The 25,329-nt window shown below is 39.7% G+C and overlaps 1 protein-coding gene across 1 annotated transcript in view; it reads left to right on the forward strand.

Annotated features, from left to right (window-relative positions):
* zbtb16a (zinc finger and BTB domain containing 16a) overlaps positions 1 to 25,329 on the forward strand; it is a 182,137-nt gene that overhangs the window by 111,678 nt on the left and 45,130 nt on the right. Inside the window, exon 4 of the mRNA XM_088320957.1 lies at positions 1,496 to 1,582. Coding sequence (XP_088177083.1) covers positions 1,496 to 1,582 — 87 coding nt within the window. The remainder of the gene's footprint in view (positions 1 to 1,495; positions 1,583 to 25,329) is intronic.

The raw sequence follows: 25,329 nt of genomic DNA on the forward strand, positions 1-25,329 counted from the left end.
TCACACTGATTCGCTTGTAGTATTTGTCTTGGCTACCAAGGACAGATAAACAAGGACGTACAAAAAACGAATTGTAGAGGATAACAAACAAATGCACTAATTGGATTTGCACAATGCTTTTTGATTCAAATTGGCTGTTCTTTCCAGGAAAATCTGATGCAACCATTTGTTGATAACAATCAGGGTGCTTCCGGGTTCTTGAATTCCATGAAAATGCTTGAATTATATTAATACATTTTTAAGGATTGAAAAGTGATTGAATTTTCGGTGAAGCGCTTGTATATGTGAAATGTCTGCTTAAAAATGACACCGACACTTCTCTATGGTGGCCTCCCTTTGACACTGCATTTCTTCATCCCTCGTGATAACGGCAGCTCCCTTAGTTTGTATGGCATTGACCTATTAAGCGTCATAGCCTGTACCCAAAATGACAGGGGTATGTTACACCTAAACAGGGCACTATAAAACGTGTATTAGTGCAAGGATTATGTATCAATGACGGACATTTATTATAGCCCATTAAGGTAACGTTTCCCAGTAGTAAGTTCTCACTGGAAGAAGTTCCTGCAACTGAAAATGTAAGCTCAATATTACTGTCGTTGTGACCCTACACCTATATGTGGAGAGATTCGTCTCAAATATATTTACACACGTATTGTTCAGATCAACAAATATATTCTTGATTTACTCAAGAACTAAAGATAAATGCGCGAGCAAGATTAAAAATCGCAGATATATTTGTGGTTCTGCATAAGGTCATGAACCAGAACCGGATCAGGACCCAAATGCGTTCCGTTTCCACACAAGCCTTTTATTTTACAGGAAATGCAGTCTGGCATGAAATGATAGGAAGCCAGAGGCCGACGAGATCGATACCAATTGCCCGAGTAGATGTCGGACAGATGGGATCGATACCGGACAGGACGGGACAGACCGGAATGATAATGAAACAGGACGGACTAGACAGGAACGAAAACTGGAGAGAATAATAAACAGTACAATAATAGACGGGAACGAAACTGGAAACCGATATTAAACAGGAGAAAAATAAACGGGAACAATACCAGACAAGAAATGTTAACATGAAACAGGACCGAGTTAAAACCCACATCATGCTGGGCAGAGGTTTGTTGACGGACTGACAAAGGAAAAATGAGAGCACTGAGCTTAAATAGACAGAAAGCCAATCTGTCAATGAGCCGCAGCTGGCGCCACACGGGCGGGGCCGCTTGCGCCCCATGGCAACCGTGACACAAAATAGATGATTAGCACCAAGGTTTTTCTTTCAATTGTATTGGAGACATTGGAAAATTGACTTTGAAAGTCCTTAAAAAGTGCTTGAATTCAGCCATGTAGAATGTATAGGATTCCCTCAACAATACAAATACACATGTTTTTGAGATGGTAACACAATTTCTTTCGACATTTGACCTGCTGTGAAATGAATGTCTTTTCTGGTCTTGATTTTTTTTCTTCTTTTTTTTTTCCCCTGCAGCCGGCGAGAAAGCCATCGTGTGCGACCAATGCGGTGCTCAATTCCAGACCGAAGAGTCCCTGGAGGCTCACCGGCAGATCCACACCGGTAGGAACAGATATATTTTTTTTTCTTTTTTTTTTCAAACAAGTTCACGTCAGGCAATCACATCCAGCCGAGTGTAAGCGATGATGACGGATGGTTCCGTATTAGCTGTAAAACACAATGAAGTTCAGAAAACTTGGCGGACTCTGTGTTGTCGTCTTCCACTCCCACTACGGAGATGGAAAGACTGTGCCGAGATAGACATAGGACCGAGTTTATTCCTCTTTGGTCAGATGTGGGGCAGAGTAAAGTGTATAATCAAAATTATATAATCTATCTAAAATACTTCATAAATCCCAATTGGTGTGTTTGTTTGTGACTTATGAGCTCTGAAAGGTCAAAACTTATTTTCAAAAACATTTGCAGAGTTGTACTTTAGGCCTTTGCAAGTGTCTTTAGCTAGTTTTTTGTGTCAAGGCACCCCCAATAAATACCAACATAGTCGATAAACATCTGCTTTGGTGTGGTCTGCTTTTGTGGGGTGTCCAAGTCAGTCTGTCCGACCACTCCGAGCAGCCTAATCCAATCTTCAATCGACCCGGGCATCGTCAGGCCATTTTGCTTGTTTAAAAAAAATGAAAAGAATTGTACGTATATGTAAAGGTTACATAATAATAATAATAATAATAATAATTTCCTTGTATTGTCATTCTGTGTAACAATGTACACAGAACGAAATGTCGATTGCACCTGACCCGTTGTAGCGAGCCGATGCAGCCGCAGCCAACAGAGGGCGCCGCCGACCACTTTTTAAGTCTTAGGAATGACTCGGCCGGGGCGCGAACCACCGACCTCCCAGTCTCAAAGCGGGCGCCTTACCATCTAGGCTACTGAGCTGGTACATAGTGATGATGTTTCTTTATTTCCAAACTGCGTCACATGTTTTTTTCTTGGAAACGAGCATCTCTTTAGGGCGTAAAAACTTTTAAAAAAATGTTAATTATGCTAATATGCGACTCTTTTAGGTTTTATACGTAATCATGCATTCATACAACTGTTACTGCTGATTATTTTTAGATTGTGTATTTATGTACAGTTACGTATGTTCAATAATTAATAGATAACTCAATATTTTGTTGCCAACAATGTCCTTTCTTTGTTGAATCTTTGACATTTAGAGCTGCACCTGTTGCTTGAAAATTTGTCAATTCTTTGCTGCCATTCAATGCTTTAAACATCAAAATCCATTCCAGCTAGGTTGCCATGGATGGCTAAAAACATCAAAAATCTCCTATAGCCAGGCTACAGACGGCTAAGAATGTCAGAGATCCATTTTAGCTAGGCTGTTATAGATGGCCACGAAAACCAAAAATTCAATTTTGCTAGGCTGCCATAGTCTGCTTAAGTCATTAAAGATCCATTCGAGCTAGGCTGCCATAGACGCCGATAACCTCATGGCTCTGAAGGTTCTTTCATGTCTTGATGCTGAGGTTTTTGAGGTTGTTTTTTTTGCCGTCATGTAGGTTTTAGATTAGGGGATGGTGTAACTGTAGTCTGTATAGCCCATTGCAACTTTTTGTGATTAAGGGCTATACAAATAAAAATGACTTGACTTGACTATTGGCATCAAAAATCCATCCAAGCTAGGCTGCCATAGACCGCTTAAGACATCAAAGATCTGTTTAACCCAGGCTGCCATAGACTGGTATAAACGTCAAAGATCCATTCTGGGTAGGCCGCCATGTACGTTGAAGATGTATATGATCCATTCTGGTTGGTTGACTTGGTCTTAAATTTGATTTCAAAAGCCATTAAAAAGTCTTGAATTTAAGTTGCCTTGAGCTGTAGGAAACCTGGAAAAGGTCTTAAAAATTCTTTGAATTGAACGGAAAAATCCAGGTGGAACCCTGCTCTAATTCATATGGTGTTTTTTTGTTTTGTGTGTTTCATCCATCCATTTTCTACACCACTTATCCTCAGTAAGGGTGTTTGTGCCGATCCCAGCAATCTTAGGGCAGTTGTTGGCAACCAGTCCTTGTTTGTTTCAATTTTGGGTTCTTTAGTTGACGTTTTGATTTCAAAAGGCATTAAAAGTCTTAAAAAGTATTTTATTTAACTTGCCTTAAACTGTAGGATGAGTGGAGAGGTGTTGTGAAAGCATAGTGGGATGTTGGACGTGTTTTAAGGGCTGGATAGGGGACATGTATGATGCGGCAGGGGTAAACCAGTGAAAGATGTCGGGCCCTGCTGTTGAACAGAAGTGTTGTGTCACCCTGATGCGAGTGACATGGCAGTTTTCGTGTGTCCCGTTTCATCTGGAGGGACGAAAGCATGACAAACTTGGGTGCCGAGGTGCTTAACTTGTTTGGGTGTTTGGGCATTTGGGTTGGCCATGGTCCCAAAAAAATGTGTGTGTTTTTTGCTACTTTTTTGTTTTTCTTTTCTTTGTTTTTGTAAATGTGTTTGTCTTGCTGTCGGTCACCCTTCACGATGGATGTGACCAGGGTAGATAGAAAGATGGATAAACTGTAGGAAACCCTGTTTTAGTATTACTTGGGAAAATTGGAAAAATTGGCTTTTAAAGTCCTTAAAAGTGCTTAAATTTGGACACAAAAAAAGTGTAAGAACCTAGCAGACGGCAAAAAAATCTTCACCAGCCTGCCATAGATAACGTTAAAACATAAAAAAATCCATTCGAATTAAGGTCGTGCTAAATGAATTGAGATTATTTTGCCCCCCCCCCAAAAAAAGTTTCGTAGTTTTATCCAACGTCCTCCCGATGGGTTTTTGTCCTCGCCATGATGAACGGACATTATTATGTCTCTAAGCGATCAGCTGCAGCCTGATTCAACCTCCGTGAGAAAAAAAATCCACGAGGCAGTCTGGAGCTCACGGACGCATTCCTGGATGGGTCGTCATTCCCGAAGGGAAAACATCACGTGGCTTTTATTTCCGAAGTCGGAAATAAACAGCAAATATGCCTCTCCTCTCACGGAAAATAATCGATAGCGCTCAAGGAGGATTTGAAGGGAATCTGCGAGACTTTTTTTTTTTTTATGGAAAGCAAACATTCTCCCGGGCCATGGAGGAAGCTTTCATCTTCAAAAACCAAAATAAAAAGCCGCCTCTGTCATCTTTCCAACTCCGGGCCTATTTACTCTACCCTGGTTATGTAACGAGCGCAGACGGGACTAATTTTAGCTCTTTTTTTTTTACCAGCAAACCATAGGGAGGATGTTATGGTGGAGTCTGCTTTCACTTGCTCTCCTCAGACCGCAGCGAGGCGCGAGGGATATTGCCTCGCTGGATCGTCAAACTAAACTACGAAGATTTATGTTTTTCCTATTTCCTTCAAACCTTTTCTCATCGCGCTTTATTCAAGAATGCTTCGCCTAAAATGAACTTTATGTCACGAAACGGAACAGGATCAGGACCCAAATGCATCACGTTTCTCACACGGGCCTTTTATTTTACGGGAAATGGGGAGTCATGGACGTAAGGCAGCAGTCTGGCGTGGAATGATAGGAAGACAGAGGCCGACGAGAACGATACCAATTTCCCGAGCAGATAATGGACAGATGGGGTCGACACCGGACCGGACGGGACAGACAGGATTGATATCATAACAGGAAATCGAAAATGAACAGGATAAACTAGACGGGAACGAAACTGGAAACCGATATTAAACAACGGGACAGACAGGATTGATATCAAAACAGGATATCGCAATTAAACAGGACAAACAAGACGGGAACGTGGCAACCTTGACACTTTATGGCTTGTCTCAAGTTAAATACAGGGTTGTGTCGCGGATCCATTATCCACGGTTGACTATTGCTGTGCCTGGCGGCTCTTTGTTTGATGTTACTTTATTCCCGCCTTAAATGAACAGCACTGGTGCGGCCACGATCCATTATCCCCAACCCCATACTCATGCAATAGGGGAACAGCAAAAGGTACTTTTTCAGGATGCGTATTGTTCTGGCCTCCCCAAAGGGAAATGCACAGTTGTGGTCGTCATCCATTATCCCCAGTAGACTTGCTGAGAACAGGGTCCAGCCGAGCACATTTTGAGCTGCTGAATTCTGTTATTGTGGTCCGCCCAGAATGACCTGGACCATTTTGGCCTTGATCCATTATCCACAGTTAACTATTGCTGAGATTTGTGGCAGAGAGCAAGTTTATGGCATGTTTGGCAGTTTTTTTCCTGTTATTTCCACCCATAAAGAAATGTAAGTTTGTGGCTCGATCCTTTATTCCCAATCGACTACTGCTGAGAGCAGGGGCCAGCAGAGTTCACTTTTAGAGGGTTCTGGCCGCTGAAACGTATCTTGTGACCCATTTAATAGGCCGGATGTTTAAGCTAATTGATGTCGCGATGTGACATAGTGCAATAGTGTAACCGCAAAACACTGCTGTTTTTTCAAGGATTTATAGTTCCAGTTTGTTGTTTGAGTGATGAAGTGTTTGGCCAACAATAATTGTTTCGTGGATTAGCAGCGCCGGCCAATCAGAAGCAGGTTTTAATGGCACTAACCAATAAATGCAATGCACCCTTATTTGCATTGAATTCATGTGTTGAGTCAAGCATAATCGTGCGACACAACGAATAGATGTTGAAGTTTCCTCCTAACACTTTTTATAATCAATTCAAATCTATTTTATCGATGAATTGTTGTGCAACCCACCTTGTAACCGTTTTTTTCTTTCAAAATGGAGTTTGGCATTGACTGACGTGCCGGCGACGATGTCCAAAGTCTGCTGTTGTTTGCTCAGCCTACAGCGACCCTAATGCTCCCTGACAACTTAATAACATCGCAATTAAGTCGATGCTAAACAGATGCCAGGCCGCCGTGATCCCAGCCGCTTCTGACACCGACGCTTATCGGATCCCGGTCTTGTTGTCGCTTTTCGGAACATGTTCTTCTCCTTCTTGCTTCCCCCCCTCGCCTCCAAACTATTCTCGGCTCCAGAAAAGAAAGTGTTTACTCTGGAATCACGCTGCGTTCCCACCGCCGTTGCCCGCCGGGCGCTTTGCATATTTTCCGTCTGTATTACCAGGCTTGAAAAGGACGGCTTCGGAAGAGGGGGGGTGTGAATGATTGAGAAGCAATGAAACGGGACCCGCGCTTTTGCCGCTTTCTCCGCGTCGCGCGACAGATTTACGTCAAGGCCGCCGCTCGGCGCGTAAATGTTCATTTCGCTAGGCGGCCTTCGCTCACTGGCGGCGCATTTCCATGCAAATTACCAAGAAAACCGTGTTTCGAAACCAAACAAGTCTACAAGTTCGCTCCCCACATACACATGAGCTTTGTTTGATTTGATGATGAGAGTTAAAGCAATGCACCACATTTGAGACCCCTAAAAACACCTGAGTAGCCCGCGGACAGGTTATGAAAATAGCTCACCAGTGATGGATGATTGCAATTTTCTAGTAAATTGAATTTCCAACTGTCATGATGTTGAAGTGATTGACTTCTAATAATTACAACCTGGTAATAACATAGTACAGACGCTGCCCTACTTACAAACGAGATTCCGGACGATCGTTAGTAGATTAAATTTGTTTGTTGCTTCAGTGATATATTTTTTATGTTTAAGGTTTATATAAGTATGTTTAAGGCTTGTATAAGTAACCTGTATTGTTTTGTATTAAATAAATAAACATTTAATATAGTAATATGCTCTATGAAGATAATGTTACGTTTAACTTATATTTGGAAGATGAGCTTCAAGAATTAGGCGACTTCCTCCTTCGTGGTAGAATGGCCAAAAAAAGCGATCCAACCATTTTCTCAACCGCATCAAGCTTTCTTATTCCACTTTCATTTCAAAAGAAACTGCTCGCCTCTTCTTTACACTTACACCAACCATATTGACTGGATGCACGCTGGAGATACAGTGTAGTATGTTTATACACAAACTAGGAAGAAAAAGCGGATTTCTTCTTCAGGATGGATGCTGGGTGACCTCTCACAGCGCCACCACACGCCGGTAGCGGCAGAAAGAAGCACTACAATAATATCCCGTACTCGGAAAAGGGTGCACACAATACATGATCTAACAGGTTCGGATATTTTAAGACTTCCCCCCCAAAAAAGATTTGTATCTTTTTATATCTATATCATATCTATATTTGGTTGCCATCATTTAATTTTTCGTAACCCTAATGTTCTTAAGTAGGGGAGCGTCTGTAAAGTATTTTGCGCACTATAAGGCAGCCTGGATTATAAGATGCACCCCAAAAAATAGTATTTTCTGTTGTTGTTTTCATATATAAGGTACATGAAATGAGAACTACAGTAAGGGCTAGGTTTGCCATTTATTTTTTTTCAAAGTACCGTATCAAAATAAGTCACTGATCAGTACTGCAGTTTTTACAAAGTGTAGAACATCCTGAATTGAATGAACAGAAAGGCATTGTGGGAAGTAATTTAGTTGTTCTGAAGTCACATTTATTTGTATAGCTCTTAATCACAAGATGTCTCAAAGGACTGCAAGAGAAGCCTCCTGATCTTCCTCAGTACAACACAGCACCTTCAGTATCTGTTCACTGTTGTTTTTCGGTCGAAATCGTCATTCTGCTCTTCGAGAATCATCCCACTCTTCAAAGATCCATATCTGTATATTTTATAGAATTATTATTTTTTTTAATTTGATTTTGTAATGGTCTTAATTATTTTTTCTTTTAAAGTTATTCAACGCGTGAACCATACCAAAAGGTGAATGACGTCTCCGTTTCCCATTCAAGTTACCCAAGGTCAGAAAAGGCATATATCATAAATAATCACACTAAATTAAATACTAAAATGCAAAATGAAATCCAAAAAAGAAATTTCCACATCAAGGTCGACGCCGCGCCAGTATTTGCGCCTCAGACAATTTTTAACCGCCAATCGAGTGTGACTCCCAACACTTGGACGTCCGCAGCCAGATAAGAAATGGCCGCCCAAATAGACTATCATTAATTATTAATCAACTTCTTATCATCGCGTGTAAAGATAAATATTTAGCGCTCGTAAGTGTCCCTTGTAATTGCTTTGATGAGCCCACAATTAGCGGCTAAAGGAGGCTAGCACCGGATAATCTCCGCAACTACTTTATAGACTGAAAAAGAACTCGTATAGTTAATTAACGACCTTGTTTCGTTTGAAAATACTGATAAATAATTGCGTGATCGTATGCTCTAAAATAATACACAGTAATCTCTTGTTTTTCTCTATTGTCAAAATCCGCAAAATAGGAACCTTTATTTGTGTATGTCAGAACCAAAACAGAAACTGGACCCAATCGCGTGACGTTCTCACACAAGCCATTTATTTTACGGGAAATGCGGAGTCATGCACGTTAGGAAGCCGGTCTAGCGTGGAAGGACAGGAAGGGACAGACAGGATTGACAACTAATCAGGATATCGATAACAGGAGAAACTAGACGGGAACGAAAACTGGAGAAAATAATAAACAGGACCAAAATAGATGGAAACAAAACTGGAACCCGAAATTAAACAGGACAAAAATAAACGGGAATAATACCTGACTGAAGATATCAACAGGAAAACAGGACAGAGTCAGAACCCACGTTTTGTGGGGCAGAAGTTCGTTTGAAGGGCTGACAAAAAAGCAAGAGAGCGCTGAGCTTAATACAGAAAGAAAGCCAATCTCTCAACGAAACGCATCTGGCACCACACTGGCGGGGCCAATTGGGCACCATGGCAACCGTGACACACATGGGCGCGGCCAATTGGGCACCATGGCAACCATGACAGTGTATTTAGTCAATATTCCACTAAACATTGAAACCAAAGAACATACCCAATTTATTCTATCTATCCTGGTCATATCCCGAGAGGGGTGACCGACAGCAAGACAAACACATACAAAAACAAAGAAAATTAAAAAAGGGAAAAAAAAACACACAAAATTTTTTGGACCATGGCCAACCCAAATGCCCAAACACCCAAACAAGTGAAGCACCTCGGCACCCAAGTTGGTCATGCTTTCGTCCCTCCAGATGAAACGGGACACAAGAAAGCGGCCGTGTCACTCGGGTCAGGGTGTCACATCACACTCTTCTGTTCAACAGCCGGGCCCGACAGCTTTCACTGGTTTACCCCGGCCGCATCATACGGGTGCCCTGCCCATCCCTTAAACATCCCACTATACTTTCACAACACTTCTCCACTCATTCCTATCACCAACCCAATTCATAAGCTCGAAAAAAGGTACTGTACTTTATAAGCGTCATCTTTATAAAAATTTCTGTACTGATAAAATCATTGTTTTTAAAAATAAATGTGCTGTTTTATTGCTCTAATGTGTTTATTAAAGCACTTCAGTTGATATTGTGTAGCCATCATATGGACGACAAAAATGTGGTGTGAAGAGTGTTCTATTCTTTACAAATTATTTTCTTTTTACAAATTCTATAATGTCAAACAATTACAGACGCTTCCCTAGTTACGAACTAGTAAGACAATTGAGGCAAGCATATTTTTATTCATAACTTACATTTGAGATTGTTTATTTTTGTGGCAAATTTGTTAAGATGTAAGTAAACGAACACATTCAATGCCAAACATCAAACTAATTTTTTCCCACTGTTTATTATTAAAGGGGTTTTGCCTAGAAAAGATGCCTTATCATCAGTGAATAGAATTTGTCGGGTAGGCTACAAACGTAGGCTGAATGATAAAGCATAGTATGGAAAATCGAAGCTCAAAATTAGGAGATGACATACTTTTACTGGACCACTTGAGAACATAGTCAAGCTCTGGCCCCCGACCCAAAGTTAGTTTGTCATGCCTGCCATACAGTGACATCTAGTGGTCAAATAATACACACTGTCCCTTTAAGGTGCTACCTGGTGCTGTCTAGCTTTAAGTTTGAAGTCTAAAATTTGGCAAAATGACAAAAAGTTGCCAGAGGGCAAAACTTACACAAAGCTCTGTGCGGACGCTAGCCGACTTACGAACGAGGTTCCGGACGATCGTTCGTAAGTTGAATTTGTTCGTAAGTTGATTCAGTGCTATATTTTGTATGTTAACGGTTTAAGGCTTGTATAAGTAACCTGTATTGTTTAGTACTAAAAAATAAACATTTCATAAAATAATGTGCTCTCTAAAGATAAATAAAGTTAAGTTTAACTCATATTTGGAAGTTGGGCTTCAAGAGGTCCTCCTCCATGGTAGAGTGGACGGAAAAAAAAGCGATCCAAACATTTCTCAACCGCATCAAGCTTTCTTATTCCACTTCCATTTCAAAAGAAACGGCTCCCCTCTTCTTTACATTTTACACCAACTATATTGAATGGATGCACGAGATATTAAACAATAAAAATGTCAAAGTTCTTAGCGTGCTGGAGATTCAGTACAGTATGTTTACACACGAGCTAGGAAGAGGAAGCAGACTTCTTCTTCGGGATGGATGCTGGGTGACCTCTCACAACACCACCACTCGCCAGTAGCGGCGGAAAGAAGCACTACAGTACTGTCCTCTACTCGGAAAAAGGTGCACACAATACAAAATGTAACTAACAGCAATGTCCAGATATTTTTCTACATCCTGAAAAAAATATTTGTATCTACAGATTTGCGTAAGTCAAATGGTCGTAAGCAGTGTTCCCTATAAGCTAACATTCTCAACGCACAAGAAAATCTAGCCAGCGCACAAAAATTAGGGCTCAAAATTACTAATTAAGAAGCGACTTAAGTCAAAGTTACAGTGCATGAAGGTAAAAATACACGGGTTCCCCTGACATTGTCTCCTAAATGCGGTATTTTGAAGTCAAGTCGAAGTTGAGTAAAGTTAGTAGAGTTTGTCGAGAACCGGCTTCTTCGGCTCGGCTCACTAAAAGGAACCGGCTCTTTTGGGTCCTATACGGCTCTTCAGGTTGTTTTTGCTTTTTTAATCCCAACATGACCAAATATTATGTAAAATTATGCACAAAATGACTTAAACGAAGGGGTGAATATAACTAAAAAGTAAAAAATACCAAAATGAAAAAGTAGTGAAAAGCTGAGAAAAAAAGAAACAAAAGGAAGAGAAAAAAGAAGGGGAAAAAAAGCCAGAAAAAAAAGAAAAGAAAGAAATGTAGGAAAAAAGTAAATAGAGAACAAAAAGAAAAAAGTAACAGCTCGGAAAAAACAAACACAATGAGATTTTTTTCAAAGGAATTAAAAAAAAAAAAAACACGGAAAAAAGAAGAAAAAGTTTGTGTTGCATTCAAATAATTTCCAATTATATCAAGTGAATCTTGTTGCCAACATTGTACTTCCACTAAAAAATGTGATTAAGTACAGTTCTGTATCTTACAACCGACTAAATAAGCCCCCAAAAATGTTAATATTATGCGACAAAATATATCAGGAAATAAAAAGAAATGGATATCTTGTGAAAGAATTGATAACGTTTGTAGGCCGTAGAACCTTTGCAATAGTACATGAGTCAATTCATTCAAAAGAGAAAAACAATTTTGCATTGCCGGAAACTCAGCAAAATGTGACTTGATGTCAAGTTTTGGACATGTTTGATAATTAATTATCTTGCCACACCTGGGATTATGGTTGCTCACTGTTGTTTCAAGCGTTGCTCACCGACTTTGTGTGAACGCTCAGACCCGTGGAAAATTACAGGGAACATTGGTCGTAAGTAGGCGAGTGTCTGTCTCGCTAAGTGAACCTCACATTAAAAGTATTCCAGTTTTTATCGGAAAAGTACGAAGGCTAAGAATGCCATCTAATCAGGTGACCTGTCGATCCCCTCCTCGCACACACCTGAGCAAACATGCCTGCTGACCTTTTGCCACTTTTAGTAAATAACGAAAGAGGAGAGGAACAAAAACATGACAACCATGGAAACACAGCTTACGATTATCAAGAAATATAGAGTTCACCAATCGTTACCTTTGCTAAGGAATATAGCTGTAACTAATCCTCAATCAAGACACTTAGTAAGAATAAGTAAGCCATTAAAGCAACTAAATCATCTAAGTGCATACATTACTTTCAAGTGGAAGTTATAAAAATCAGTTTTAATGTTAAGCCGCCATCTCCTCCCCCTTTTCGTTCGCACACACATTTTCCGGACTACTAGGGGCACCCTAAAATCCTTAACTGGCCAGAAATTTGAATAATAAAAAAAAAACCTATATTCTTGCGATTTATAATCCGGTGCGCCTTATGTACGAAATAATTGGTAATGCATACCAGTGTATCATCATATTTGTGCAAAAATGGATCAGTTGATAATTTGCTTAACACTATTGTATAACAATTGTGGCAAAGGGGATCAAATCCCGATAGCAACGGTAAGAGTGCTGAATCCTAAGCCACAATACATAGATGACGTAGAAAAAGGCAATCTTATTTGATCACACTATCAGATACAAATGTTTGATAAATGATGAAATAGAGAGTGATTAAAAATTGGTATAACATTTATTTCATTTTTTTCTGAGCTCAAAACATACATTGTAAAAGACAAACATTGTTTAATATGTGCAGCCATGCGTTTATTTCTATCATTCAGGATGACCAAATTACTTCCCACAATGTCTTCCTTTCCATTCAGTTAAGAGTTTTAGAGTTGCCGATGCAATAATATATTTCTACCTTTTCTGTGCCAAGGCGCAGTTCAATGTCTTGACGAAATTCTCGCGGCCCGGACGAATAATAACATCAGCAACGTGGTACAGTGACCTAAAATAGTGTGATGATGAGATAAAACCGAGTGCCCAGTCTAGTGGATAGGATCTGGCGCTCTCCCCACCATGATCCTGGTTCGATTCTCATTGCTTTCAATGTTTGCAATTGTGATCAGTGATATCATTTGACTAATCAATCAATGGACAAATATGGTACTGAATTATTTTTCATGCTACCCTACCCTTACTTGTCATAATTACTGATGCGACTCAGCTGTGCCCGTTCCTTTGGCACCAACTGCCGCGGGCTCTGATTTAGCTCCCGATCAGTATTCGTACCCAGTCCTGTCTGTCCCCTTTTGGTAGTTCGTCTGCGAACCTCAGTTAACACCAGGCAAGCCTTTTTCATCCCTGACTCCTACCTCTCCCATTTTTTGCTCCCGTCTGTTCCTCGGCTTCGACCCGTTTTTGATCCTGACCGTGTCTACTCTCCCGCCCCGGCTTTCGACCTCTTTTCGTCCCCAACCAAGTCTTCTCTCCTATTCTGGCTCAGACTTACTTACGACCACGTTTTTGCTCTCCTGTCCCGGCTACTGACCCCTTTTTTCCGTCCCCGACTTTGCCATCGCTCGCCACGGAAGATCCACTTCCGCGTTCGGGGCACAATCCTAGTATCAGAGCGACCTGCTTCCCGCGTCCAGCAATCACCGGATCGTGGGCGCAACCCTTTCTCTTTCTTCCAATAAAACTTGTGAGAAACGCAACGTAAGTGGGTCCTGTCTCCGTTCTGGTCTTTACATTACTGTAGTATCAAATCTGTCTTGTAGTTTGGTATCACAAAAGACACATTCTATAATCCAGTGCACCTTATAGTGTTAAAATATGGTATACTATATATAATATTTGCTGTGCAACAAGTTGGAGGTGATTTTAAATGATCTAGCTAAAACCCCCCAGGCCGCTGTCCAAAAAAGAAAAAAAAAAACAAGTCCAGGCGTGGAATGTTTAAGGATGGGTGGGGGGTTTTGCCTGTAGTATCCCCTTACAGTCCAGGCTCTGATTGATTTGAGGCGAGAGGGGGTGCACCCAGGGTGCGCCCAGACCCTTTCTAGGGCTTTACAGGTCAGGGGTCAGCTCTTCTGCAAATCTGCTTCCTATTGTACAGTGGAAAGAGCAGGAGATCCCACCCCTTGCAAGCCACCCCCTGCTCCCTTCAGCCCCCGCTGCCTGGGAAAATAGAGGAGGCGTCAATTAAAGCTATTCTCTGCCCGGCTTCAATTCTCGAAAGCGCAAATTCTTTTGGGCGGCGTTTGAAAGGCGTTTGTGAAGCGCCAAAGCACTTTTTTAATCAAGGACTTAAGTAAGCAATTAGCGGCACACGGTTTTGGTAAATTAGCTCACTCGTCGGAGATTAGCGTCGTTATGAGATGATCGTATGTGGAGCTAGCGTTCCAGAAAATCTGTTCTTGGTCAAGAGCGATTTTGGTTCAGTTTAAAGTGCCTTGCAAAAGTACTGCCCCCAAAAAACCTTTTCACTTATAACCGTATCCAGAATTCAAACCTATTGCAGTGTTCATTTTACCTGTGAAAAGTGATGGGTCCCGGGGACTTGCATGCTCAAAAATCTATGGGTCCCAACAGAGATCTATGGGTCCCCAAAATTTAGTGTGCTCCATGCTCTTACAAACTGTCGTATTTTCCCTTACAAAATACAAAAAAATCTTCTTTTTTTCAAACATGTTTATTTATGTAGTTATTGTACATGTGTTTCCTTATATCATATATATTGTTAATGAACATTTTGTTGTGACACTGAGTTGCTCGACATGAATGAGGTTTATTATAAAAAAGTTCAAAAATGAAGTCGCTTGGACGTTCACTGTAGAAGGAAAAAATACGTGCAAATATAATTAAGTAGAATCATACATTATTATTACATCTTATTCAAATTAATAATTCATGTTCTGCATTCAATTATTGTTGGTAATATACTGATTAAAAGGGATCACCACAAACCTGTCTTTATTCATTTTCTCCTTTTATACTTCCTTTTTTTCTTAACTTCTTTATACAACATAATCATTCGTAATATAATTTGATGCAAGTGAGCCGTTTGAGAGCCGGCTCTTTAATGAGTTGAGCCGAAAAAGCCGGTTCTCTAAAAAGAGACGGACTTTCACTACACAACTCGAACTCGAGATCGGCATGCGGACGAAAACTCGAACCGCGAGACCAAAACAACAATGGTGGATCTGCCTGACGAAAAGTTTGGAGTGCGGTAAATCTTTGTTAAAAAATGATGATGACAATTTCGTGTCAAAAAGTTGCGTCCTGGGGACGCACGTTGATTTGACACGATGCGTCCCCAGCAAAAATAATGCGTCTAGGACGCAGGGACGCGGGCAAACGAGAACACTGCTATTGATTAAAAAAAACTCGTGTGAGATTAAATCGTGAAAATAAACCTAATTTATTCAGCGTTTTATATGGTGCTAAAAGATAGAAATTAAAAAGTAGGCGTTGCAAAAATATTGGCCCCCTTTTAGTTAACACTTTGCACAGCCAAAAGACTTGTTGCCGTCTTTTTGGATATGTCTAGAGGTGGGAAGTAGCGGAGTACATCTACTCAGTTACATTTACTTGAGTAAACTTTAGGAAATCTTGTACTTCCAGAATTATGTTTAAATCCCCATACTTTTACTTGAGTAAATTTGTGAAGAAAAATTGCTACTTTTACTCCGCAACATTGAAGTCGTTACTTTGTTACTTAATCAATCCCCTCCAAGTAAGTAAGCGTCTGTCTGTCTCCGCTAAGGCCCATTTATTTTGACGCAGAGCTCCGCCAAGCTCTACCACGTTTAACCAATCAAAGGTTGCAGACTCGTCACATGACCATATTCAACTTCAGCAAGGGGAATTTTGTTTACGTTTGGAAAAGATCGAAAATGTCGCTTAGCAATACTGATCATGAAAACACAGAAGAGGAGGAGCACCCTGGCCTCACATCAAAAGCATGTTCCCCTTAAAAATGGTGCCAAACACCAGCTACAATGTGCAATGTCTCCTTCTTTCGTGTTCATGGGCTTGCGTGTTGTTCTTCTTGCAGAGCCTGTTAAGATCATTTTTTTAATTTGAATTGTACTATTTTTATTTTATTTATTAAAGCACTAGAATTTAAGTTGATTATTTCAATCTACTTATAAATTGTATTTTTTTGTTGATTGGATTTGATCTGATTGGTTGTTTTGGAAAAAAAATACGACGTTGCTACAGTTACTCAGTACTTGCGTAATTTTTTTCCACTTTTATTTGAGTAAGTATTTGGATCATTACTTTTACTTCTACTTGAGTAATATTGTTCTGAAGTAAATTTACGCTTACTTGAGTAACATTTTTGGATACTCTACCCACCTCTGGGTATGTCTCTATAAGATTTGCATAATCTAAAACAGAAATATTTTACATCCTTATAGCCTGAAATTATCCGCCATCTTGCTTGCCAAAATGCCATCCTTGTGAAAGGCTGGGGAAGAAAAGAGAATGCGTCATGATGACTAATTAGTCTCGCCTGTGCCCGCTCGTTTGGCGCCAGCCGCTGCAGGCTACCTGATTGGTTCCCAGTCCTTTTTAAGCCCAGTCCTTTCACTCACCTGTTGTCAGTCTGTCAGCAAACCTCTGTTTCTACAAGGCAAGCATTTAGACTCTGACTCCCATCGGTCCTTCTTTTTGCACCCGTTTTCCACCCGTCCGTTCCTGATTTCTCCGTTTGTCTCCGGCTATGACCTGTTTTTTGACCCCGACCAGGTTTGCTCTCCCGTCCCGGCTTACGACTCGTTTTTGATCCCGACCACGTTTTTGCTCTCCTGTCCCGGCCATCGACCTGTTTTTTTCCCGTCCTCGACACCGCCATCTCCCGCTCCAGAAGATCCACTTCCGTATTCGGAACACGATCCGATTGTGTGAGCGGCCTGCTTCCCGCGTCCAGCGAGCACGGGATCGCGGGTGCTGCCCTTCCTCTTTCTATCAATAAACTTGTGGTTAACGCTACGCATATGGGTCCTGATTACGTTCTGGTTGTTATAGAATGAAAACGATGTCGTTCGGTCACTTTAAGTATCTAGTTTGCATTCTTCCTTGTGTTTCGTAGCTCTTGTTTTCAGTTACATAACACAATACAGCCACATCTAGTGGTCAATTAATACAGTGTCCCTTTAAGAATTACTACTCATTCACAAACATCAAGACATTTTAACTTAATTATATTTCAGAGTTCATGAAAAGTGAACACGAACACTCTCATGTGAAAAAGTGTATCTTTGTTGACCTATGCATTCTAGGTTATTAAGGATATTCCCTCTTTTCGGGTCATGTAAAAAATATGTTGTCATTTTATAGTTTCATTCTGACAATTGTCTATTTTTTGTTTGTGCAGTAGATGTTTGCTGTCATGTGAGAAAGATGCATCTCCTTTCGTCATTCTTTTTTAATTGCATTTTAGCATTTTCTTTTTACTTTTTGCGAATGTTTGTATGGTGTTTGCTAGGTCAAAAAACCAACAACAAAACATAACAATTTTGCGGCAATTTAACATATTTTTTCTTGCATTTGTTTTCTATTTATTGGCATTTTTTTAGCACATTTCTATTTCTCGTAGATTTATCTTCATATGTTTAATTTAAAACCAAAATTAATTAATTACTTTATTTTTAGGTTTTGATTTTTCATAGCTTCATTTTTTTAGTAGTATACAGGGTTTAGTATTTTTTTTTGTATATTGTTGGAGGAACAGTGGGTATTATTTAGTGCCCTCTGGTGGTCAAAAATCTATTTTTTATTTTTAGAATAACTATTTTAATTTAAACAATAACTAAAAACGCATGAACATGTAAAATATGTTTTTTTAAATAAATACCCAAAGGCATTTACTTGTTCGAAGATGAGTCGCACTTCAAGGGAGCTGAAATAATATTTCGACTTCTTGCTGCTACGGATAGTCACTAACTTCAAAAAGCCTGGCCATACATTTTTGAAGTAAACTGGTGTATTTTGGTCACTTTGAGTCTCCATAGTTTGGATTTTTCCTTGTGCTTTTTAGCACTTGTTTCTGATTGTGCTATGCCATACAGTGACATTTAGGGTTCAAATATTACACACTGTCCCTTTAAAAGAAAAAATTTGCCATTGAAAAAAAGCACTATCATTTTTTAAGGTAAAATTATTTCGAATTTTAGGATGATATGCTTTATTAATTTGATTTGTTCTGTTTTAGCTTTACAAATCTGTTTGTAGTAGTTCCAAAAAAAAGCAGTTGGGTTTTTATTCATCATTGAGAACGTCGACCCTTTGATATGTGCTACGCGCCAGGATAGCGTCGCAATTCGGAAAATGTGGCCGGTCCTTGGCCCTCAGGGGCCCGAAGCTTTTGTGGTCACAGGGCCAGGATTACACTTTAACCTCCGGCGCGGCGATCCGGCCCCTGAAACCCCCCCATCCTCCCTCCCGCCCCCGGCAGGCCCCGGGTCAGGTGAAAGGCCAGGAATCCTAAACACGCCGCACAAAAAGAACAGAAAGTCTGTTTTCAAAATGGCTGCCTTTCATTTGGCCTTTTGTGGCTCCTTGATTAGGCTTGGGTGGGTTGGGTGCCAGGGTGGGGGGGTGGACGGGGTGCAGCTCACAATTAGATTTTTAGACACTAATAGTCTATTACATTTTTGTAGTTTTACTTGTATCTCTGAATTCAAAGCAAAAATATAAAAAAGTACATGACCAAATAGTTGCTCAATGTATGTATTTTTTTTCTTATTTGAAGATATTCAGGTTTATTTTTGGTAGAACGAGAAATCCTTGAAATAAAAAGGCTCACAAGTATATGTTGAGACACAAATTGTCTAGTAGTTTTGCTTGTATCTCCGAATTTAGAGCAAAAATATTTAATATAAATTTAATATTGCAAATTAAGTTGCCCAGTTTATGTATTTTCTTATCTTAAGGTACATTTTCTAGTAAAATAAAAAATCCTAGAAATTGAAAAAGCTTCACAAATTGATAATTGGACACTAATATTCTATTGAATTTTTGTAGTTTTACTTGTATCTCCAAACTAAATGCAAAATATAAAAAAAAATTGTAAAATGGCAAAAAAAAGTTTCTCATTCTTATTTTTAATTATTTTCTCCCATTTTTCTAGTTAAAATAAGAAATCCTTAAGATCAGAAAACGATCTCAAATTTATGTCAAGCCACTAATCCTCTATTAAATTTTTGAAGGTTTTTTTTGAAGTTTTTCTTACTCCAAATTTAATGCAAAAATAGAAAAAAAATACATAAAGAAATAAAGGTGTGCTTTTAGTCAAGTCATGTTTATTTGTGATGCCCTTAATCACAAACAGTCTCGAAGGGCTGCCCAGACCACAGATTATTGCTAACCACAGACTATTATTACACCATTCCCGGATCTAAAACCTACATGAGGGCAAGGAAAAACTCAAAAACCTCAACATGAGGAAAATGTCTTTTTTTCTCATTTGAAGGATTTTTTCTAGTAAAATAAGAAATCCTTAAAATTAAATGGAAGGCTCACTAATTGATGTTGAGTCCCTAATTGTCTATTACATTTTTGTAGTTTTGCATGTACAGTGGCTTGCAAAACTATTTGGGCCCGCTTGAACTTTGTGACCTTTTGCCACATTTCAGACATCAAACATAAAGATATAAAACTGTAATTTCTTGTGAAGCATCAACAATAAGTGGGACACACTTTGTTGGATATTTTAAACTTTTTTAACAAATAAAAAACGAAAAAGTGGGTGTGCAAAATTATTCAGCCCCATTGAGTTAATACTTTGTAGCGCCATATTTTGCTGCGATTACAGCTGCAAGTCGCTTGGGATATGTCTCTATCATTTTTGCATATCGAGAAACTGATATTTTTGCCCATTCCTCCTTGCAAAACAGACACTTTTTTATTTATTTGTTCAAAACGTTTAAAATATCCCAAAAAAAGGGTTCCACTTTATAATTGTGTCCCACTTATCTCCAAATTTAAAGCAAATGTACAATACAAATAATGTCATAAAAGTTGCTCATTTTATTTAATAGTTTTACACTTCAGGGTATTTTTTTCTAATTGTTATTGGTAAAATAAGGTAAATGTTGCTCATTGCAAAATAATTTGTCTACCCACTAGAGAAAGAAATACTTTATAAAAAAATATATGACATATATGCTAGAAGAGGTTTACTCATTTTAATTGATCATTTAGAACAAAATGGTCTTATTTAATTAGAAAAATAAAATAAAATATAGGTTATGGCTTCATTCTAAGCTCCAACAATCTCTAGTGGTGAATTACTACACACTGTCACTTTAAAAGATTAAAATTGTACATTTAAAACATTTTAGAATCTTTTTTTTTTTCATTAATAAAAATAAATTAGATTAATAATTTTAACAGTTAGTGAAGGTTATGCTATTTTACTAAATAAGAATAGTCCAAACAGAAGAATTAACATTTTGTTTGAGTGTTAAGCATTAACTCTTGCAAAAATCCGTCAAATGACTGGCTTACATATCGTGATTTACGGATCCGGCTATCACTTAAACAACTGTCTGTCTGTTTGCGTTTTCGGGTCGTAAAAACCTAACTTATATTTTTCCACGCTCATAAAAAAGTCAACCTTTCTTCTTCTTGTAATCTTCAGGGCAAATGTTAAAATTTTCAGATAAGGCCGACACGCTAGTAAAAACACAAGGACTTCTTTCAAAAGGATCTATAAATCTTTGCCACCGCCAACGGGAGAGGAATGAGTAAGAAACTTTTTGAACTGAAGTTGCTAACTTTAGCTGTGGAGATAACTCTGAGGATTGCTTAAAGTGACAGTGTGTAATAATTGACCACTCGAGGATGAATTTCAGCCAGTGACAGGACACAAAAGCTGCCATTAATCATGATTGGATACACCCACAGCGGCTGACAAATAGCTAATAGCCAGAGTTGGTCCGAACTCTTGTAAGCGGCTAAAGTTAGCACCTAGCGAGAGAAGCTACTGAAAAAGACCCTAAAATTTATTTTCAAGCGTCAGGACCCTGAATAAGGGAACTCGGCGACGGTGAAAATTATTTTACATTTTGTACCCAAAAACATTTTTTACCGGAAAATATTTGAATCGTTTTTAGTTAGGAAACCCATTTTTAATATGCTTTATTATTTATTTTTTTTAATAGCTATTTTTTTAACCGTAAAATAATGTAGCAAATAATTGTTCTCATAGTAGGGCGGCACGGCAGCTGAGTAGTTAGCGCTTTCACGGCAAAGTTAATGGGCTGAAATCCAGCTACTTGCCTTCCTTTGCGGGGTTTGCATGTTCTCCCCGTGCTTGTGTGGGTTAACTCCGGGCACTCCAGTTTCCTCCCGCATTCCAAAAATATGCATTTCAGGTTAATTGGTCGGTCCAAATTGTCCTTAGGTGTGAATGAGCGAGTGAGTTGTCTGTCTATGAGTGCCCTGCCCAGAGATGGCTGGGATGGGCTCTCGCACCCCCGGGACCCTCTTGAGGATGGATTTTCTCATAATCGAGGCAATTTCTCAATTGCAACTATTAGAGAATCACGTGAAAATGATTAATAATAATAAACAATAATCTCAATAAAATATTCTAAAAAATAGTTTTTAAATATTAAAGAATAGTTTAAAAAAGCCTTTTTTTAAAAAAGCTATTAAATTAAAACATAAATATAATCGTTTTGTCTGCCATTTTTCCAGTGATTAAAGGAAAGAACATATTTTCAATAAGCACAATTTAACCAAAAAACGTAATATCAGGACCAGAACGGAAACGGGACCCAATTGCATAACGTTTACCACAAGTCTTTATTGAAAGAAAGAGGAAGGGCTGCGCCCACGATCAGGTGTTTGCTGGACGCGGGAAGCAAGTCACTCTCAGACTCGGACTATGATCCGAACACAGAAGTGGATCTTCCGTAGTGAGTAATGGTGGTGTCAGGGATGGAAAAACTGGTCGGTAGCCGGGGTTGGGAGAGCAAAGCGTGGTTGGGGTCGGAAATGAGTCGTAAGCTAGGACGGGAAAGTAGACGTGGTCAGGGACAAAACAGGTCGTAGCCGGAGACAAACGGGAGCAAAAACGGGAGTCAGGGTCAAAAAAGGCTTGCTTTGTATACAGAGTTTCGCAGACGGACTGACAACAGGGGATTGACAGGACTGGATTTAAGTAGGGACAGGGAGCCAATCAGAACCCGCGGTTGGCGCCAAATGCGCGTGCACAGTTAAATCACAGCGGTACTCACGACGAAGGGTAGCCTACCTTTTTAAACCTGAGAGCTACTTTTGTGTTGCTGAAGGGCTACCTGTATGAAACGCAACTGTCATCATTATGTTGTTACAACGTAATTATTATTTGAATGGATTGTGTTATTACCACATTGCAATTATTAAAAGTTGGGTAAAAGAAGGCACAGTCAGACATTGCTTTTAAAGACACTGATGTTTCATGCTGGTTAGAAATCACATTTCCTAGAAAATCACAATGACCCGTCACTAGTGAGCTTTTTTTCAGAACCAATCCACGGGCTACTCAGGTGCTCTTAGCGGGCACCACGTTGGAGACCCCGATTTTAATAAAAAATTATGATTTTTAATATTTTATTGTCATTGATATCAATGTTGTGAAACATTGGAAGCAACATAATTAGACATGGCACTCAGGGGGAAACATGTTATAAAGACTTTAAAGTGAAAAATGAAAGTTAAAAAAAAAACTGTCAGGATAAAGAGGTACAAATATTTACAATGTAGCGCTTAGAGAGTGGCCTAAGTTATAATAAGAATTGAAAAAGAATAGTGCATCGTAATGTATATGAGTATAATTTTGTTGACCTGATGATTACTGATGCGAGGCACCTGTGCCCGCTCCTTTCGAGCCAACTGCCTCGGACTCTGATTGGCTCCCTGTCACCATGTTAACCCCCTTCTATCTGTCACCTGTTGTCAGTCCATCTGCGAACCTTAGTTTACGCTAGGCAAGCTTTTCGACTCTGACTCACTCCTGTTTTGGCTCCCGTCTGTTTCCCAGCTTCAACCCATTTTCTGATCTCGACCACGTTTTTTGCTCTCCTGTCCCGGCTACTTTTTTCCGCTCCCGACACCGCCATCGCTCACCACGGAAGTACCACTTCCGCGTTCAGAGCAACCTGCTCCCCGCGACCAGCGATCACCGGATCATGTCTGCAATCCTTCCCCTTCTTCCCAATAAAACTGAGAGAAAAGTACGCATGTGGGTCCTGTCTCTGTTATGGTCCTGTCACCAGAAAGCTCGAAACATAACAAATATTTTTAATCATGTTTTCTTCTTAAAAACTGAAGTTAAAAACATATTTTAGTATCCTCTTTTTTTTTTTTATTAATTATTTTTGTGAAATAGTGTAAGAATTGTATTTCAGCATTGTTTTGCAAACCATAAAGCTTACAATATTTTAGCATTCATGTATATAAAGTGTCCCTTTAAGAGGTGTGTGACTGTCATTCGAAGGTACAACTCTGCATGTTATGTGATTACATTTGAGGATTTTATTTAGGAGGGTGTTCTTAGTTATGTGACTTGTTCTCTCATTCCGTTTGCTATTCTTGTAATGGAATGCATTCAAAAGGGAAAAAAAATCCCCCTCTCCTTTTTTTTTCCGAACACATGACCCCTTTCCAAGCAACACATATGCTATAACATACAAGAGGCTCCCTCCTCCCTTATGAACTGACTGTCAACTCACTGAAAAGGTCATGTGAGGACTCTGAGCTCCGCTCTGCCCCCATCTGGTGGGAGGCAGCACTGCAACGCTCTACTCCGAGTTGACTTTATGGACTAGTCAGGGGTGTCAAACTCATTTGAGCTTAGGGGCCCCATGCTAGGAAAAAAGCTCAAACTCGGGTCGCACTAGTAGAAAAAAAGAGCAAGCAGGAGAAGAGAGAGAGGGAGAAAAAGGAAGGGGGGAAGTGGCGAGAGAAAAAGCATAAGAGATAAAGAAAGAGAGGGTTAAACAAAGAGGGAAAGAAAGAAGAAAACTGAGCATAAACAATAGAGGGAAAAAGAAAGTGGTAACGGAGGAGAAAGAGAGAAACCACTAGGAGGCGCTAAATGATGCTTACTGTCCCTTTTATCAAGTTATGAGAAATGTATGACACAAAAATTCATATACTAATGCTGACGTTAAACATTAAATAAATAAAAACTCAATTTTTTCTCCCAATGGAACGAAAGCAAATCTGTAAAGTGTTCCCTCATTCAAACTGCACCGCCCTTAGTGGAGTTTGATGGACGGCAACTTAAGGTCGATATCAATAAATAAAAATCCGCTTTTTTTCTCTTTCTAGTACGGCTTCCACCATTTTGGCTCCAAGGTCACAGCCGGCTGAGCCCCTTTATTGCCTCCGCTAATGAAACGGCCTTTAAGGCTAACGCACGTAAACACAGCACAGCATCCAATTTTACCGATGCACCTCAATGCCTCTTTTATATTTTACATTTCGCGTTTTTTCATTCAAATCATCAAACAGATGTTGCGCAGAGATGAAAACTGCTTTGTGTGCTAATTGCTATTTTGGGTTAAATAAATGAGTTTATTAGAAAATGAAAGAAAATGAAGAAAAATCTCTCAACCAATTTGTCAGGACCAGAACAGAAACAGGACCCACTTGCGTTACGTTTTATTGAAGGAAAGATAAAGGCGGGCAGAAAATCGCTGTCGTACTCGGATTGTGATCCGAACACGGGAGTGAATCTTCCGTAGCGAGAGATAGCGGTGTCAGGGACGGAAAACCAGTCGATTGCCGGGACAGAAGAGCAAATACGTGGGCGGGATCAAAAAACGTAAGTCGGGACGGGAGAGCAGACGTGGTCCGGATCCAAACGGGCTGTAGCTGGAGACAGATGGGAGCAAAAACGGGACAGGTGGGAGTCAGGGTTGAAAAAGGCTTGCCTATTATACACTAAGGTTCGCAGACGGACTGATAACAGGGGATTGACAGGATTGATTTTAAATAGTGACAGGGAGCCAATCAGAACCCGCGGAAGTTGGTGCCAAATGAGCAGGCACAGCTGAGTCACATCAGTAATCATGACACACCTGAGTCGTCTGAGCAATACTTCCTGTGTTTTCTTGGG

The sequence above is a fragment of the Urocampus carinirostris genome, chromosome 17 (assembly GCF_059441175.1).
Source record: "Urocampus carinirostris isolate Australia breed hairy pipefish chromosome 17, RoL_Ucar_1.0, whole genome shotgun sequence".
NCBI lineage: Eukaryota > Metazoa > Chordata > Actinopteri > Syngnathiformes > Syngnathidae > Urocampus > Urocampus carinirostris.